This window comes from Dermacentor silvarum, chromosome 10 (genome assembly GCF_013339745.2).
Source record: "Dermacentor silvarum isolate Dsil-2018 chromosome 10, BIME_Dsil_1.4, whole genome shotgun sequence".
In the NCBI taxonomy this organism is placed as follows: Eukaryota; Metazoa; Arthropoda; class Arachnida; order Ixodida; family Ixodidae; genus Dermacentor; species Dermacentor silvarum.
Window position 1 is genome coordinate 14,782,132 of NC_051163.1, and position 19,657 is coordinate 14,801,788.

The 19,657-nt window shown below is 44.5% G+C and overlaps 1 protein-coding gene across 1 annotated transcript; it reads left to right on the top strand.

Annotated features, from left to right (window-relative positions):
* Positions 1-17: 17 nt before the first annotated feature.
* LOC119431289 (probable peroxisomal membrane protein PEX13) lies at positions 18-18,083 on the top strand. Its single transcript, XM_037698758.2, has 7 exons — positions 18-324; positions 6,811-6,966; positions 8,333-8,555; positions 9,024-9,210; positions 10,152-10,331; positions 16,002-16,124; positions 17,848-18,083. Exons 1-7 carry the CDS (start codon positions 239-241, stop codon positions 17,997-17,999), a joined length of 1,107 nt encoding a protein of 368 aa, XP_037554686.1. The 5' UTR covers positions 18-238; the 3' UTR covers positions 18,000-18,083.
* Positions 18,084-19,657: the final 1,574 nt, after the last annotated feature.

Here is a 19,657-nt window from a genome sequence, read left to right on the forward strand (position 1 = left end):
GATACAGTGCTGCGGTGTGACTGCAACCCAAGTGTAAATATGATGGCGGCCGCGTAAGTACGCGGAAGCGGGTAGTATCTGCGTTTGAAGACGTCAATGCGAAAGTCGCGCAGCCAGCAACGCGTGTGGTTTGTTTCGCCTGAAAAAGTTTGTGGACCTCTCGCGATCGTTTTCTTTAGAGGACCCTAAAGTTCTGTGCGGCTCTTTGCACGACCTCCTTGGGAGCGTGTCTCCTGCAATGACGTCTCCGCCGAAACCTTGGGAAACATGCGCTGCGGGTCGCCCGTCTACATCGACCGCCGGGCACGTAAACAGTTCTTCCTGGTGAGTGACCTGACAGCTGCAATTCGTCTTGCAGTAGAAAGAAAGAAAGCAGAGGTTCCTTTCCGCACACCGAAACCGAACGTCGCCTCCATTACGCAGTTCTTATTTCGTCCGACTTTACGTGCCATCGTAAGAGGAAAGTAGCGCGGGTGATGGTAATGACTTTTTTAGGTTGTGAATCGGTTGGGCAGCGTCGGTAATTTCATCGAAAGAGGCATGTATTCTCGAAAATGTTTGCTCTGTAGTATGCGCTGAAGTTTCGGGACATGAAACACGGGTCGCACTGTCCGAAGTTGGGTGCCCTAGCTTTAGTAATCCACGGAGTAAGCAATCACAGGTGACTGGAGCACGAGTTACTGCTTCCAACGTCGGGTTGTGTAGCCTTGGTAACTTTTGATGAAATTATGGCGTCGTTAATGCTGCTTGCCGGCTTCTCTCACGTGAACAAGCGTTCTGTCCGAGGTCGCTCGGTTAAAGTTTCACAAGGTGTGCGCGATACCGCCTGAAGGAAAGTAGGTGATTGAGAGAGGATTTGTGTCGCCTTGCGTGCGGCCCAGGCGACCTTCCTCCCGTACGCAGCCCAAAAGGCCGTGTCTTCCGGCTCCGCTGAAGTAGAACTGTGTGCTTACGTCAGTCGCATTCTCTGTTGCCCCACAGTTCGTGTTCGGCGTCGCCGTCTGCGGCATTCGGAAAGATCGCCGAAGCCCAGAAGCTGTGTTGAGTGGATTGTGCACGATCCGCCGCGTGGTTGCACGGAATAGAGCGCGGCTTACTGACCCTGACTTGCCAGACTCGACTCCTAGTGTATAAACGTACGAGCGCCATAACGTTTTTCTGAAATCGTACAGCGCCATCCATAGAGCATGCGTTTTATACGACGCGGCAAGATACGCATAACGTTTTCAGGTAGCTGTGGAGCTTTTTATTATTGCTGTACAGCATTCTTTGTCATGGCACTGAGTGAAGATCTAAATTTTGCAAGTGGTGCGTGTTCCACATACCTTCCTCAGCTGGTCGAGTTGAATATTCTTTGGTTGTATCGTCACCTTTTCCCCGGCAAGCCTTTTTTTTTTTTCTCATGCCACGAGCTTCAGCCTTCCCATGCAGTGTACCGTTAAAAAAAAAATCAACTTGATGTTATCCTCTCTAGTGTGCACGCTGGAGGAAGCTTGCTTTCAACAGTGTCATCCAAGTTGTGTAACATTGTGGTAAAGCTTCAAAGATACATCACCTTCTCATAATTGAATAGTGTAATGCCCCACTTGTAGGTTATGCAGCAAATAATGGAGCTGTCCTGGGTAAAAAATTAATGGCATGTCATATAGTGCATCCAGCCACATTTTGAAATTCTTATTCACCAACTGTCCTACTGCATAGTCGTCAGGGTCTGCACTTTCTAAAGTTGTGAACCGTTTATTGATGTGGTGCTAAGTTTAAGCTCGCTGAATGAGAAACACGAGAAGAAAACTGTATGTAAGCTGTATTTGCAGTTGTACTATAGCACTGCAAGAAATGGGTTGCTGGGAGGAGTAGGTGTTGATTCACTGGCTTTCTTTCAAGCCCTTTGAACAGTCTTTGTTGTGATGAAGCATTGAATAAATAAAATTTACGTAGAATCTCCTCGGGGAGTTATCGGAATGATGCGTAAGCATTTCGTAGTATTGACATGGTGTTGAGTGCTCACACTCAATACTGCTGGTAATCCTACCACTGCTCAGAGGCTGCGGTCGTCTCAACGCCATTACGGTAAATGCGACAGCACTGCGGTGACACAAACTGCTGCTAAAAGCAGCGCAACATGAACAGGTGAATGCAAGCAAACTACAGCAGGTGACGGCGCCAGGTGCGCTGATGAAGTTACGATCCGAAGCCACCGCAGCTCCACAGTTCTGGCACAGAGACACACTCGTGCCATTGCTCGCGTGTTCGTTATTGCCTTCTTCCACTGCTGGCTCCGATGCCGCCGATCATGCCAACGTTCCCATACTGCTCATCGAGCTCGTACCACTGCTCGTGCGTTCGTCGATGTCTTCTTCCACAACATTGCTGCTGGCTCTATCTTGAAAGTGATCGTCTTACGTGAAGTACGGACAGACACTCAGAAAGTTTTATCATTAGGTAACCATAGAAATGCTTACTCATTTAAAAATCACTCTGGTGACCTTTCTTGCATCATGTTGCAGAGAGTGCGCAAATGAATATGGGCAAAGAGGTGTTGACATGAACAAGGTCCACTCGATCCACCACCACCACAGTGAAGTGCACTTCTGAGGAGTTTGGTCTTAAAAACAGCAGAAAGGAGCATCCTATTTGTGCCATTAGCAAGAAATAGAGTACAGAAATTTATGAAAGCATTGAACTGCTTGGTTGATTCTGCCACTGGCAGAAGTAGCGTTAAGTACATGCTATGGGGTGTTCTACTTGTGGATAACTGTTCTTACGCTACAGGCAATGAGGTAGCATATTTCTAAAAGCAGCATGCACCATAGAACGTCAGTATTTCACGCCTAACTTGTCATGTCCTTGCTTTGGAACATGTGGGCAGTTTTTATCTTTCTTGTTTTCTTTTGTTGGTTTTACAGGGCAATAAAAATACACTAAAATAAAGACACCAGCATTGTAATTTTGACAGAGGCTTCTCATTTACTCTGAAGTAGTGCTTGTTTGATCAGCACAGAGAGCTGAATTGGGGGTGGTGGTAAATACACATTGTGTTACATAGAGGCAGCAGATGCACCTGAGCAGGGTACTGACAGCACTTACGCCTCTGTGCTGCACCGTCTGCTGCAGCTTAGCACCTCTACATCTGCATCAAAGTTGGCACCGCCAGTAGGGAAGTTGCAGAAAAATTTTGAACCAGCCTTGCACCTTTCGTGCATGTTTTAAAATGAATAGCAGGGTGCAACACTTTATGAACTGGTTCACATAAACAGAATTATCGAATGGACCTATTGTTGGCAGAGTGTGGCAACGCAATGACATTTAGCAAGCAGTAGAAGGAGAGCGAAAACAATTTAGTTTCACGGCCATTGTGCATGCCTCAAAGGTTGTCGTCATTGCAAAACAATGGGTCTTGATTCATCCTGAGTGCGTCTGCTAAAGGTGGACAAAGACAACACGCGAATGATGCTGTCTTCTTTTTTCTTTGTCCATGGTACACCTTCAGCTGATGCCCCTCAACATAAACTGTTACAAACTCATCCGGTTAACTATCCTGTTGCGATGCGTGTCGCTTTCTTTATTTGTCCATGAACTGCCTTTCGTGCAAGCCACCACATCAAACTGTCTTGGATGCAGTTGTGTTCATTAATAATGCAGGTTTCATGAGTAATGGGCTTTAGTTGTGTTGCTGCACTGGGGGGAACACAACAGCTGCTCACTGACGTATGGTATTTTCTGACTGATAAATATGCAGGCTACTGGCATGTACTCATGCTTGTACAGTTTAACTGCGGCAGCCTAGAACTATGACTTGAGAAACTTTCTAACCAGCTTGTTAGCATATTGTAACCACTGCTGCTGCCTTTTGAAGCCAGGCACCATCTGCACATGAGTGGAATAGTACACCTAGCATGCGCATGACTGCTGCAGCAACAGTTGCACTCGCAGCATATGAAAACTGTTCACATAGAGAGCAACAGGATGGGTTTGACACGCATTTCTGTACGATTTCAAGCACCTGGACCCACACATATGCGAAGCCCTTCTGTAATTTGCGTTACCTGAAACATGTGAAACTGCAACACCTTCGCACACTTTCTCTCAGCCTATCCGTGCTATAGGGCAGACAGACAAGTACTTTGTAATGTGCTCAACAGACTGGACAGTTGTCCACTGTCAGAAGTGGAAGGTTCTAGGTCTGTGCTGCCAAAAAGGATGGCCACACACAAGGCTAAACCCATGCTGACCAAGTTTTTAAAGTCTACAGGCCTGCACCTAAATAGACTTTGATGATGGTGCCTTCTACCCCAGAATCATGTGCATGCTTTTACATTCTTTGTATTGATCTCTCTTTTTTCATCTCCTTACCCTCTCCCTCATTGCAGGGTAGCCAACCGAAACTACCTGTGTAACATAATAGCCACCGGAACACGCGCTGATGTGTTATCACTAACAGATTGCATAAGATTGCATATGCGGCGTGTTACGTCATCACTAGGTTGCTATAAAAGATGAGTGCGTAGGAAATAAAGGGCAGTGTTTTTCCACGGTATCAAGTGTGCTGTTTCGCTTCGGCTGCTCCCCGCGAGTTGGCTATGACAACCTGTTGTTAGCATCTCTGCTTTCGAAACATCCCGTTTCACTTCCCTGTGTTCATTGACATCAAATTTTTAATGGCAATCTTGCATTTTGGTGAAACCCTGCCCAAGCACCCCATAAACAATACAGTCAAGCCTCGATAAACAAACAGATTTAACGAATTCTTGGTTGTAACGAAAGGAATATAAAATGTTTCTCGTCAATATCAGCATGTAACAAATATACACTTGTAACGAGTATTGCATATAACAGAGATTTGTGTTTTAAAAATTTTTTGTTGTCACAACTTTGTCCTAACATGGTTCGACCAATTTGCTTGGTTACCTGCCCAACCTAGGAATTTTACAGTGAGCGCGTTTATCTTGACATGCAATCATGGCAATCTCATAGCACATTTGAGTGGTCAGTTTAGAACACTCGGATTTTGCAAAAAAAGAAAAAGTTTTTAAAGGCAGCTTAAAAATGTGTAACGGGAAAGACTTAGTCTGCTGGTGATAATCTGGCTTCATTATTGCCATTGGAGTCAGCTTAAGCTCACGCTAAGGCCTAGTTGCGTTTTACATAACACTTGGAGCACTGCTGGAGCATTCTAGAATGACCAGTCGAATTGTGTACACAATTGCATACCAAGATAGCGCAGCAACAGGACTGCTGAAAATAGTGTTTAAAATGTGTCGTGGTACATGTTGAGACACTTCTGATTGGACCTTTGCTGCAAATTTGGATAATATTATGTGCAAAGTGGTGTTTTGAAAGGTGTTGGAAGGTCTGGGTGCTTGTTCTTGACACCTGTATGTCATCATGTAGTGGGTTGACAATCCTTTCAGTGTTTCTAAGAATGTTTTATGTCAGGCATTTTTTTCAAGTGGCTAAATGGGTGCTTTAAAGGTTTGCCAGACATGCAATAGTTGATGTTCTCATGTTCCTGTAAAGTTCACGTATGGAGTCCACATTATGTAAGCTTGACAAAACTTTCTGAAGAATTGATACTTCCTAATTCATCCAGCAGCTCTGTGCTTTTGATGTTGCCGTACGTGCAAGAAATGAGGTGAAATAAAAATTTCAATGGACAGAATAAAGGGGTAATGACATGATATTTACGACAATTCATTTTTTTATGTTAAGTGAAGGTCCTAGACCTCTAAATCCTAGAAAATATAGTGTCAAGCTTCAGAGGGCCGTAAATAATTTAGTTTGTAGCTTTTCTACAGCCATATTCATTTCCTATGATACTGTGTCGTGATGTCACGGCACAGTGTGGGGTCATGTGAGAGCAGGACATTGTGATATTTTGACACTCGGTCGCCTGGTATGCTGCTACTCATTATCAGGGCTGATGTAGCAGGATGACTGGGAGAGCCAGAGTAAGTGTCAAAACGTCACAATTCCCTGCTACCCCGTATTGTGTCAGGACGTCACAACACATTATCCTCCTAGAAAGGAAACCGAAAGTGGCTGTAGAAAACCTATTATATAAAATTATTAATGGCACTCAGAAGCCTTTCACAATTCTTTCTAAAGTTTGAAGGTCTAGGGCTTTCATTCGATGCAAGAAATGAATAGTTGAAGGTATACCTTTAAAGGCCAACTGCTACAAATTTTTACTTTGGCTAAATATGAATAGTCAGAAATATTCCTTTAAAGGCCGACTGCAAAGAATCTTTGGCTAAATTGGTTATAAATGAGTAATACATACTTAAAGCAATCTCGACAAATCTAAAGGTCTGGTAAATATCTAATTTTCTTATTAACAGCCTTTAACTAGCACCCTAGGAGATGTCGTGGGCACCTGGTGGTTAGTGGATATGACGTAGATCACAGCACGCAGCCTCAAGCGTTATGCTGAGGAGCTGCACATTCTGGGTCATGTGTTAGTCCCAGTGAGTGGTAATGGCAACATTTTTTTTGCAGTTTCGATATCAGAATTTCCTACTTTTGCAATATTTTAGTGATGCATCCACTCGTATTTCAAATGTAAGATTATTGCAGGTAGGATACTCTTTGTCCACACTGTCTGAAACTAAGCTTTTTACACAGTCCAAAACTTCGTTGTGGTGGCCTTTAATTGGCACCTGAAGGGGATGTGGCCCTCATCAATTGTGGCTGTTTTCTGTTCAAGAGTGGACGATTGGCCTTGTTTATACTGCTTTATTTGAGCAAAAGTACAGAAATGAAAACAAAGAAGCTGAGCGAAACACTGTAGCACACTGCCTGTATTTGTTGCAGGGACGACAGTCTTGCAAGTAACAGTGGGCTGCCGAATGGCCCCGTGGGTCAGCCTCACGTGACCCACCAGCCACCAGCCATACCACCAAGGCCTAGCCAACAGCCACTGCATGCTGGCTCTGGATATGGCTACGGCTATGGATCGGCCATCTCCCCGTGAGTGTCTGGCAGCTGCTTATACCTATTTACGTAGTTCATGAACTCTGGTTGGTTGATTCTGTTTAATTTCTCTGTGGAGAAGGTGCTAGAAGATGGATGTAGCAGCTTGCAAATGCAAAAACAAAATTGCATTGGCACATAAATGTTTACCTGCAGCAGCTTTGAATGTAGATATTTTGTTGTTACTTATTTAACTAGTTCGTTTTGTTGGTTTCGCAATATACAAAATCATCAGTTGTCAACATCTGAATCCTGACGTTAGTGAACGAAGCAGGAAAATGGTTTTAGCCTGCTCTTATATTTTTAATTTGAAGATAAAAGTGTATCTTCATGACCAAGTGGAGAAGCTAGCTTGTAGCTGGTTATCGCTGCAAGATGAAAATTACAATGCATGTAAGAACAAACTGTAGTGTACGCTTGGTTCGAAAAGACCCATTTTGTGATTACAGAAATGTGCAACATTTTGGCAAAGTGAAAGTTTTGGCAAAATTGAAATCGGGTTCATTGCAAATAAATTTTTTTTAAGCTATCAGAGTCATGTCGCATGCGTTGACCTGGTCATCACAGTTCTTCTGTCTCCTGTATTTTCTCTTGGTAACGTGCCGCGGGGGCATTGTTCTGCTGAGCACAAGGGTGCAGGCTCTATTCCCAGCTGCCTTCCAACTGGGGCAAAACGCAAAAAATGCCTGTATGCCATTCTTTGGGTTTATGTTAAAGAGACACTAAAGAGAAACACTGAAGCTGTTTGGACTGATAAAATATTCTCTCAGATCTATATTTTCACTAATATTGAAGTAAGAGGTTGATTCTTGGAAGAGAATTTCCATTCCAGGAGAAGAGAGTTCCACTTTTTTATTTATTTCATGCTGAAACTCTAATGCTGGCATGTCAGTGTGATGTCACGGATTTATTTCAACATAGTTTTTCATATTTGGGCTATTGTGGTAGTAGATGTGGTACCATTGTGGTAGGTACGTGTACTACAACTACATGGTGACAATGTAGTAGTAGTACATCTTTACCGATAAACAGTTAACTTGGCCTGAGCAGACTGGTGACGTCACGGCGAGCTGGCACAACAACTTCAAGGTGGCATAGCTTTGAACCTAGATAACTATCATTAGTTTCTGTGCCTTACCAAACCACTTGTTGCAAGTAGAAGCGTTTTTCTTGGTACTATAGCAACATAATTTACTAATGAAGCTCACCTTGTTTTTTCTCATCAGTGTCCATTTAAAGAACACCAGGTAGTCAAAATTATTCCGGATTCCTTTATTGCCATGTCTCTCATAACCTTTTGTGCAGCTTCAAAGTGTCGAGCCCTGCGATAAATTTTTTTTGTGTGTGTGTTTTACTTGGACAGATATGGCACTCGATATGGTTATGGAGCTGGTGCCTATGGATACAATAGCGGCCTGTATGGGACCAGTGGCTTGTACGGCACAGGTGGCATGTATGGGACCAGTGGCTTGTACGGCACAGGTGGCATGTATGGAGCAGGTGGTTCGTATGGAGCTGGCCCCTTGCAACAGCTAGCAGAAGAAAGCACCCGAGGTGCATTTCACTCGGTCGAGGCTGTTGTCCAGGTGAGGCAGGATGACTGGTTCATTTTACTGAAACCGTATTTGGTCATCACACTTCCTTCATTGAAAACAAATGACAATTTGTGTGGTGGTGGCATTTGGTGGTGGCAATTTTAAGATTCCATGAATTGTTACACTTATCTAGAAGAGAACCTGAATGTCTTTACCATGAATGCATCAATGCAAGGTAGCATTTGTAATCAATCATGGTGACCAGATTTCAGGGTCTTTCTTTGGAATTTCATAAGCATGTTAACCTTTTATAATTTTTATGGAAATCTAATGTGTAAAGTACATTGATATGTAAGAAATATTGGTAGTTCAGAGAGATTTCTTGAAATGTCTTGAACTATTTGGTGTCCTTTGGTGTACCTTTAACAGCTTTACTGGGCTGCAGCAGCTGTTTTGTTGTTAATGTCTAGCCAGTGTTTAAATAAAGAAAAATTCTCAGATTTCCAAAAATCTTGACAGGCATTTGCCTCGGTGAGCTTGCTGCTGGAGTCGACGTACCAGGCACTGCATAGCTCGTTCCGTGCTGTAGTTGGTGTCGCAGACCAGTTTGGGCGACTGAAGCTGCACCTAGCACACACGTTGTCAGCACTTGCCCTGGTGCGCTCCCTTCGGTGGCTGCTGCTCCGGACCTGGTACCTCCTGCGAGGCAAGTGCATCGACCTGTTATGCATTACACTTATGGGAAAGCATTATCGTCAGCCTGACACGTTTGTTACCCACTGTGGTGGCTTCGTGGCTATGGTGTTGCGCTGCAAACCTCGTGCTTAGCAATGCTTAGCAAACGGCATAGCCAAGAAGCAGCCACGAAGGTTGCGGATTTGATTCCTGGCCCCAGGCGGCCACGTTTTGAGGAGGATAAATTCAAAAATGTTCATGTAGCCTGATTTAGGTGCATGTTAGAGAAACCTAGATCACCAGAATTAATCCAGAGTTCCTCGCTACGGTATTCTTCATAATCATATCCTAGTTATGGCATGAAAGACCCCATTTAATTAATTATTAATTAACACATTCAGTGTGTTGGGGGCACTTTTTGAGGTTGCAATTCCTGTGCGGTCATGACCTACTGCCAAGTCGCACATATCTCAAGGTGCGTCTGACAAGCTGATGAGTCATGCGCATCTTGCTCCGAGTCAAACAGAGGGAACGCCACCATTGCATTTGGCCTTTTTGAAGTTCACTTCACTAATGGCTAAAACTACTGCGTCCTACTGCGGCACACTGTGACAGGTCGTTGTGAAGTATGGTATGATGTAAAATTTTATGAAACAGCGAAAGACTGGTGACCTTGGGATTGTTACCTAGTGGAAGAAGTGCTAGGTTAGCTTTCATTGAGGTTACCTTTGACGATGGCATCATACCCTATGTGTACTATTGTTGATCTGTGCACCATGCACGTCTGTTTATAATGCCAAAACATGGTGAGGGGCTTTTTTAACAACTGAGGCTTGTAATATATTTGCGTAAGTGTGATCAAAGTGGCGAACTTAGACAGGTTTTAACTGGTTAGGTTAGCTAGCATCGTGAAAATTACCCTTTTGAAGCCTAACCTACCCAGCTCACACCTTTGGCCACATGCTGATGCAGGGCGCAGTGGCATGACCGAGGCTGCCTGGAACCAAGCAACCAGAGCAGGGTCAGCGATTCCGTCTGCAAGCCCACCCCCGGCGGATGGCTCTTCCAGCTGGCCCATCGTGGCTTTCTTCGGCTTTGTCGTAGGTGCACCCTGGCTCCTGTGGAGGATCTTCAGTGCAGCAGCTCACAGGGGTGAGTAGAATCTAATGTGCAAGTGCTGTGAAGGTAGAATTTCTCACCCGTATGAGGATTGCTTTACGGTGAACAGTGGTCCTTGCAGCATTTGGCAATGATAGTCTCTGTTTTTGTATGCTCCTCGAAAATCCCCACACACACTGCCTCGCACCTCACGCAACGCCCTCGATGCCTTAACTAAACGTAAGGAACACCTCACTGTGTCATGGCACATGCAGCAGCAGTAAGCTAGTGGCGAGGTGGAAACAATGGCTGTGTTCCAATACCCACCGTAGCTTGCAAAGCAGACAGCTGAATGGATAGCAGCCATCTGAAGTCTCATTTTAACTCTGATGAAGCTGTCAAAGAAGACAGCTTTGCGAAGACAGCATCGAATTCAAAAACGATGTAGGCTGCTTTGCTGTCCACACAAGATGGTGGCTGAGCAGGACACTTTGAAACTCAACAGGAGGGTCGTCTGCCAGCAAGAAAACAGTCATAGTTTCCTATGCGTATAAAGTAGGCTATGTTGTGTTTTTCAGAGGTTCGCAGTTTTGCAAAGAGTGTAAATACCAAGATAGTATGTGCTTTTCATGGCTTTTTAGTGTCACAGACTTCCAGACAGTTCCAGACGCATTCCATTACATGGGCACAAACCGGTCTCCTTAGCTGTCTACGTAGGCTGTCGTGCCAGAATTGGAACACACCCTTTATGAAGTAACAACAGAACAAGCGTCACTTGCAACTAACTTTATTCAGAGCAGACAGGTTCAGTTTCGTAGCAAAATTGCCAGCATGCGCTAACACATTTGTGCACCCCAATCAGACCTAGGTAATGAAACTGTAGAAATGCATACTTATTCTAACATAGAATCAAGGCATTGATGTTCAGTGCTTCACAGATCCACAGATATACAGTGTAGACCGCTTATAACGTAAGTCGCCAGAGTCGCGAATATCCACACTATAAGCAGTACCGCACTATAACCAAAGCAACCATTTTCAAGGCCCGCACATGTGCAAAACATGTGCACCGAGCCGCCACGCGTACGTGACAGTCGAGGAATGCGGCTAGAACGTTTGCATTCAATTTACAGTCGAATCTCGTTAATTCGAACCAAATCACGCGGCGGCGCCTCCGACCGGCATTGCTGCGGCACCGCCATAGAGTAAAAGCTTAGGAGAGACCCCTCAAGGCTCAATGTCGCGCGAACAAAACAAAAAAAAAGAAAAAGACGCGGTGGAAATTTCGCCCTCTCTCAAATGGCAAGGTCGCCGATTCTGCGTTGCGCCGGAACATGCGTGTACGTGCCGACGTCTCAGCCACGCATAGAAAATGGCAGTGAACCCTTCTCCTTTATGCTTCCTCTACTTTCTGGTCGCGTGTTGACCTTGTACGCTGCGGCTACGGCGCAGAGGGAAGCCTTTCACAATTCTTTCTAAAGTTTGAAGGTCTAGGGCTTTCATTCGATGCAAGAAATGAATAGTTGAAGGTATACCTTTAAAGGCCAACTGCTACAAATTTTTACTTTGGCTAAATATGAATAGTCAGAAATATTCCTTTAAAGGCCGACTGCAAAGAATCTTTGGCTAAATTGGTTATAAATGAGTAATACATACTTAAAGCAATCTCGACAAATCTAAAGGTCTGGTAAATATCTAATTTTCTTATTAACAGCCTTTAACTAGCACCCTAGGAGATGTCGTGGGCACCTGGTGGTTAGTGGATATGACGTAGATCACAGCACGCAGCCTCAAGCGTCATGCTGAGGAGCTGCGCATTCTGGGTCATGTGTTAGTCCCAGTGAGTGGTAATGGCAAAATTTTTTTTGCAGTTTCGATATCAGAATTTCCTACTTTTACAATATTTCAGTGATGCATCCACTCATATTTCAAATGTAAGATTATTGCAGGTAGAATGCTCTTTGTCCACACTGTCTGAATCTAAGCTTTTTATACAGTCCAAAACTTCGTTGTGGTTGCCTTTAATTGGCAACTGAAGGGGATGTGGCCCTCATCAACGTGGCTGTTTTCTGTTCAAGAGTGGACGATTGGCCTTGTTTATACTGCTTTATTTGAGCAAAAGTACAGAAATGAAAACAAAGAAGCTGAGCGAAACACTGTAGCACACTGCCTGTATTTGTTGCAGGGACGACAGTCTTGCAAGTAACAGTGGGCTGAGTAGAATCTAATGTGCAAGTGCTGTGAAGGTAGAATTTCTCACCCGTATAAGGATTGCTTTACGGTGAACAGTGGTCCTTGCAGCATTTGGCAATGATAGTCTCTGTTTTTGTATGCTCCTCGAAAATCCCCACACACACTGCCTCGCACCTCACGCAACGCCCTCGATGCCTTAACTAAACGTAAGGAACACCTCACTGTGTCATGGCACATGCAGCAGCAGTAAGCTAGTGGCGAGGTGGAAACAATGGCTGCGTTCCAATACCCACCGTAGCTTGCAAAGCAGACAGCTGAATGGATAGCAGCCATCTGAAGTCTCATTTTAACTCTGATGAAGCTGTCAAAGAAGACAGCTTTGCGAAGACAGCATCGAATTCAAAAACGATGTAGGCTGCTTTGCTGTCCACACAAGATGGTGGCTGAGCAGGACACTTTGAAACTCAACAGGAGGGTCGTCTGCCAGCAAGAAAACAGTCATAGTTTCCTATGCGTATAAAGTAGGCTATGTTGTGTTTTTAAGAGGTTCGCAGTTTTGCAAAGAGTGTAAATACCAAGATAGTATGTGCTTTTCATGGCTTTTTAGTGTCACAGACTTCCAGACAGTTCCAGACGCATTCCATTACATGGGCACAAACCGGTCTCCTTAGCTGTCTACGTAGGCTGTCGTGCCAGAATTGGAACACACCCTTTATGAAGTAACAACAGAACAAGCGTCACTTGCAACTAACTTTATTCAGAGCAGACAGGTTCAGTTTCGTAGCAAAATTGCCAGCATGCGCTAACACATTTGTGCACCCCAATCAGACCTAGGTAATGAAACTGTAGAAATGCATATTTATTCTAACATAGAATCAAGGCATTGATGTTCAGTGCTTCACAGATCCACAGATATACAGTGTAGACCGCTTATAACGTAAGTCGCCGGAGTCGCGAATATCCGCACTATAAGCAGTACCGCACTATAACCAAAGCAACCATTTTCAAGGCCCGCACATGTGCAAAACATGTGCACCGAGCCGCCACGCGTACGTGACAGTCGAGGAATGTGGCTAGAACGTTTGCATTCAATTTACAGTCGAATCTCGTTAATTCGAACCAAATCACGCGGCGGCGCCTCCGACCGGCATTGCTGCGGCACCGCCATAGAGTAAAAGCTTAGGAGAGACCCCTCAAGGCTCAATGTCGCGCGAACAAAACAAAAAAAAGAAAAAAGCAGCGGTGCTGTCCCAGGCCGGCCAACGCAACTGCCCCCGCCGGCAAACACCCCGCTTCCAGATAACGGCAGAAAACGAAACTTCGGAGCTGGCGCCGGGCCGGCTGGAGCGGCGGCGCACTGCCTGCACGGCGACGGGCGCGCACGGTGACAGTCGAAAGTGAGGGAGCTACGAGGGAGGGCGAGGGGAGCCACCGAAGCGGCGGAGTTGCCGAGGCGAAATCCGCTTCCCTGCCGCCCTCCTCCCTCACATTCCACGGTCTCTGCGTGTGCCCTTCGCCGTGCTGTGCCGGCGCCGCCCACTCCCTTAAGTTACGTTTACTGCAGTTATCGTGAAGCGAGTGTTGGCCGGCGTTGGCAGTGTGGCCCTTGCTCGCTATGCACGCCGTGATATTTCACGACTCGCACTCAATATTCTGGTTTCAGCCTCACTGGCTGTTCGTTCGCACCACGTGCCATTCTCCTCCACTTCATCTCTCTTTCTTCCTCGCCACTCCTTGGGGCACCCGTTTGAGGGGAGCGTTCGCCGTCTCCGCTGACTTCCGTACTCCCAGGCAGCCGCACTGTAACCGGTATTTCGTTTCCCGCAACTGCACTATAAGCGATATGTGTATACATGGAGTGCTATGGGAAAATTAATGGGAATCTAGGGCGCGATCTTGTACGCGTTCCAAAATGGAACGAAGGCGTTCCGTTCCATCGAGCCACACACGATTGGTCAATTTCAACCGCGACGTTCAAATTGACCAATCGTGTGCGACTCGATGGAACGGAACGCCTCCGTTCCATTTTGGAACGCATACAAGATCGCGCCCCTGAAAAGACCGAACTATATCCGGTCCTGGGGCACTATAAGCGGTTACGTTATAAGTGGTCTATACTGTAGCTGATACACAGGTTGTGTTTCTTTTTATGTAACATACCTTCAGAAAAGTGAACCTGTCTGTTCTGAATAAACTCGTGACGCTCTTTCTGGTCGTTTTCTTATTTCACATTGTTTCGAGTCTCTTACACGACAACATGTTTACACTTGTACCAAGAAAACTTTTTCAAACGAAAAATGTTACCATTGCAATCTTCGCTGTGGTAGTAATCTTGAGGCATCTTTAATATTTATTTGAAGAATACTGGCAGTCTTTGAAGACTGCGCAGGTGGAGAAATACATTGTTTTCAATTTAGCACACATTAATTACAAAATATTCAACAGTTGGCCAGTTCTGCATAGAAGGAAGCAAAGCAATAAATACTAGTTCGCTGATAAAACATGACTGATGGCAAGCAACAAAACTACATGACAATACAGCACTTGCCCTGTTGCGGGTCACCGTAGACAAAGATATGCCGTGATAGCAATTTCGAGCACATGTGTCTCCCCAGCCTAAAGAAAACAAGAGGGTGATAGGGGGAGGGGATGATGAAAAGCAACATAACAAAGGGCAGCAATTTGAGTTCTATAATTTTAGGTTGTATGTAGGACATAACAAAGAATAACAGAAATATTGTCCTTACAGAAATTTTGATGAAACACCTATTATGGGACTGTCTTGTTTAAATTTGTTTTAGCTGTTCCTTTTTTCTTTTTTCAAACCTATCGGCACTTTCTTTTCAGGACTTCTCGCTGCAAGATAAGCTGTGATAGTGACATGCATCACTTCAGTTCTGTGTGCCGATGTCCATTTCGATGCTAATCTGTTGCCCCTCGTACCTCTTTAAATTCCTTTTCTTTCTTCATGCAGGGTAGCAAACTTAGACTTTTTATAGGTTAGGCAACCTCCCGGACTTTATTTTGTCTCTCCTCTCGCTGGCCAACGTACCTTCTAGCTTTTGGTCTAGCTTCTTTTTGATTTCTTGGTTATTAACAATCCATTTAATGTAGCATTGTGCTTTTTGATCCTGATTGTTCAGCACCTGTGTTGTCCATCTCTATTTTTCCTGTTGTCTGCGCTGTTTGTATATCTCTGCACCCTAACTACCAATCAGCCCAAGTGAAATGTCATTGATGTGGAATATGCAGATGATACAGCAGCTACCTCAGAAATGCTATCTATGTCAATGCGTTGCCCACCTCAATTTGTCCTGTCGTCTGCTGCATTAGTATCACATTGAACCCTAGCCAAGCAGCCCAACTTTGGACACCTGCGAAATGCCATCGGCTTGCAAAAGTGAAAACAAGCCATCAGTTTCATCATAAAGGTCATTTAGGCCATGCTGTCTTGTCGCCACGACATTCGGAAGGTGTGCCATGGCCGGCATTAAAGTGGTTAGTAAGTGTCATCACTGTTGTGTGTTGCAGAGGCCCGGTGGGCATCGGGTGAGGAGGAACACCATGTGGCCGTCGCATTGTACGACTTCCAGCCTGAAGCACCGGGTGAACTGGCAATCAGGGCTGGGCAGGAGCTGCGCCTGGCACCGAAGGGTCAGTATTGCGTGCAGTGAAAGCAAGACATGCACTCGAACTATGGAATTTACTTCTTGATAACTTTACTTACTGACAACTTTCTGTGGCAATGAAGGGAAAGCTAATAGAACAAAGCCTCTTCACATGTTTTAGTGCACCAAGTATTCCGGCAACGTTTGAAAGCGGTTTTGGTTTCCTGGAACACGTACTGAAGCAGCGTTGCATCCGCATGCGACACTTTCGCATTTACACAAGCGCAGAGAGACAAGCAGAAAAATAAGTCACATTTAGCACTCCGTGACATATTTTGTCTTATATTGTTGTTGTAAAGATGATGTTTGTTTTCTCCTTCGCAGCTTGAAATAACGGTGATAAAATATGGAACGTTTTTCAGTAGCTCTGTTACTTGTGCCTATGTAGCTTTTATTTCATTGCCACAGAAAGTTGTCCACGAGTATAGTGCCGCCTGAGAGTCCTGTGCTACAATGGCACTTTGCGGCTCGGCGTGGTACGACCTTGCGCGAGCACTAGCTTTTCTGTGAGGCACTGGTCTCAACGAGATGCTTCAATTCTGTATGTTGTGTTATTTAACCTAAGTGTTGTATGTCCTTTGTGTAATATTTCATTTGTCATCCATTTATCATCACATATCATTAACTCCTTCGGAAATAACCACTGATCTAGAGGGAGACATCGGGTCTTCGACCCCAATCTTTGTTTGTTTTCTTTAATTCTTAGTTCTGATGGTGAAAGCTCGCAGATATATGAAATTTTATGTGTTCATTTCATATACGAGGTCCACTTTTGTTTATTTCATTTGGTTCACATTTTAGGTTAGTTTCTGGTACTCGTGTTCCGGAAACGTTTGTAAAACATAAGTTCCTAGGATTTCACTAAACAGGGTATTAACAATTCAGGAAATCTAATAAGACTAACTTTATTGCTCTGTCTGCCATAGATATAACTAAGAGTTGCTAGAGCTTGACTTTCACACTGAGAAAAGTGTTCTTTTTGTTCTTGTTTGGTCTGCCCTAGAACTCTTATTTTAGGGTAGATAGAGCAATGAGGTTGGTCTTGTTGGAATAAATATTTAAAACCATTTTGGTCTAAGACCCAACTCTCCCTTTGAGTAAGGATTGGTCGATGGATTCCTTTCCTTATAGGAGTTTGCTGTACAGTGGCCCGAGCTTTTAAATATAAAATCCTATGCACTTAGCAATGTTTTGTTGTCACTCAAGCTTTTCTACAAGATTTCATATGTTTAGTCCACACCACTCAGTAAAACAGTTGGCATTCACCTTGACATTAAGTTGTCAACTGATGCTAAAGCCAGTCTGCATCTCAGCAGCTGCCGCTCACTTCTCCAATAGCAAGATGTGTGTATATGCCAGCAGTGTTTTTAAAACAACTTTTTCCCTGATGACCTAGGCAAGCAAATATGTCAAATGTATTTTCGAACAATGCTGACCAAAATGTGCAATCTTGTTGCTAAATTTGAGCGAGAACAAAGCAGTGGCAAGTACAAAATTCTCTTTCCATGTTGTTACAATAAAAAATGCTGGTCAGTGTATGAAGATGCAAGCTCAAAATGTATAGCCCATCGATACCTCATGCTTTATCTTGCCTTGCAGAAAACATATTCAGCTTTACAAAGGTTCTTACAGTCACAGTTTCATAGCTGACAGTGGTTTAGGTGCCCTTTCACAGTGTGAGTGTAGTGCTTCTTTTCTGCACACCGCAGAGCTGCAGCCCCGAGTGCGTGGCTGGCTGCTGGCCAGCTTGGACGAGGGTCGCCAAGTGGGCCTGGTGCCGGCAAACTACGTCAAGGTGCTGGGAGTACGGCCAGCCAACAAGGGCACTGCTACAGCAGAAGTTGCACCACCGCCACCGTGACTTCCTGCTTAGCCATTACTGTTTCTGTGTACATAGTCTGTGGATGTTGAAAAATTAAACGAATAATTTGCATATTTAGGCCAATGGAGCCTTTTCACAGTTGTAAATCTAGCTTTCCGGTAAGGGAAGCAGCTTAGAAAAATCCTGTGGTTATTACGTATCGAAACCACAATCTGATCGTAAGACACACCGTAGTGGGGAGGCTGCGGATTAATTTTGACCCGCCTGGGATTTTTCAGTGTGTCCCTCAATCTAAGTTCACGAGCGTTCTTTCATTTCACCTGCCATCGAAATGCAGCCTCCATGGTAAAGATTGCACCCGTGACCTCGAGCTCAGCAGCGAAAGGCCATGGCCACTAAGCTACCAAAATGGGTAGCAGGCAGTGCAGTTGTTGCAATCGGTGCTTACAGGCACAGTTAGCTTGCATGGCTCTCACGATGAAACCACACGCAACAGACAAGCCTCGGCATGTGCATTTAGCCCACCGTCTTCATTTGAACCATGACCAGCACCACTAGTTGGGCAAAGGTACAGGGCCGAGTGGCACACTTACGAACTAGGAGAAAAGTCTCTTCTAGTGGCTTAACAATAACTGCAGCTACATTGTACATTTAGGGCGCACGACAAATGCAATGGGTGGTGGTCCCAAGGTCTGCCACTAGAACTTGCATTCAGCCACAAAAGCTTTACGGGACGCTGGATTTGCAAAAAAGCTGAATCCCCTGGAAACCTGGGCACGAAGCCTCAAATTCAGTTTTAATTTCCAGTAATTTTTGTGATTCAACCCATTTTGGATGGAAAAAATAAGTTGGAGGCTTAGAGCACATATGGCAGGCATTGCCAAGTCATGACCAGCAGCTTATCACCTATCCTTGAAAAGTGTACAATTATTGCATTCTACTGGTACTAACATATGGGGCACAAACTTGGAGGTCAGCAAAGTAGCTCGACAAGTTAAAGACTGCACAACGAATGATGGAACGAAAAATGTTAGGCACAGTGTTAAGAGACTGGAAGACAACATGTTTCGAGACTCCTTGGCCATGGCAGCTGATGCTTGAGGAAACACATACAGCGCTTGTTTTACTTGTATACCATTGGTTATGTCATTCATTTACACATGCATGACCTACTCAGACACATTCCTAATCTCAACTAACATATCATCTATCTACTCAAGCTTAACCTCTTATGCTTACATGTCTTTCTATCACTTCATTGAAGGGACACTAAAGAGAAATATCAAATCACTTTAGAGTGATAGTGTTCCTTCAAAATTACATTTTCATCAATTTCACAGCAAAAGGCCGATGATCCTAAAATAAAATTAAGGTCAAAATTTCATTTTCCAAATTTCTCACCATAACCTCCGGTGTTGATATAGCGGTATGACGTCAAGGATTCCAAAATATTGTCTCGTATTTCGGCCACTGTGACTCGGTAAAGTTCTTGAAAGTTCAGCCTTTGGCTCTTTTAGAGTACAATCTATAGTATGTTTTCACCCAAGGGAACAGAAGAGGCCCCGACGTCATTTTTCTTTAGCCGGATGTAAACGCTTCGCCACATTAGTATGCCATGCTCTCCTCATTCTCTTTCTTCCCTTTCTGTCAGTTCTCCTAACCTTCGCCCAATCGCTTTTGTCCACTGCGCTAGCATG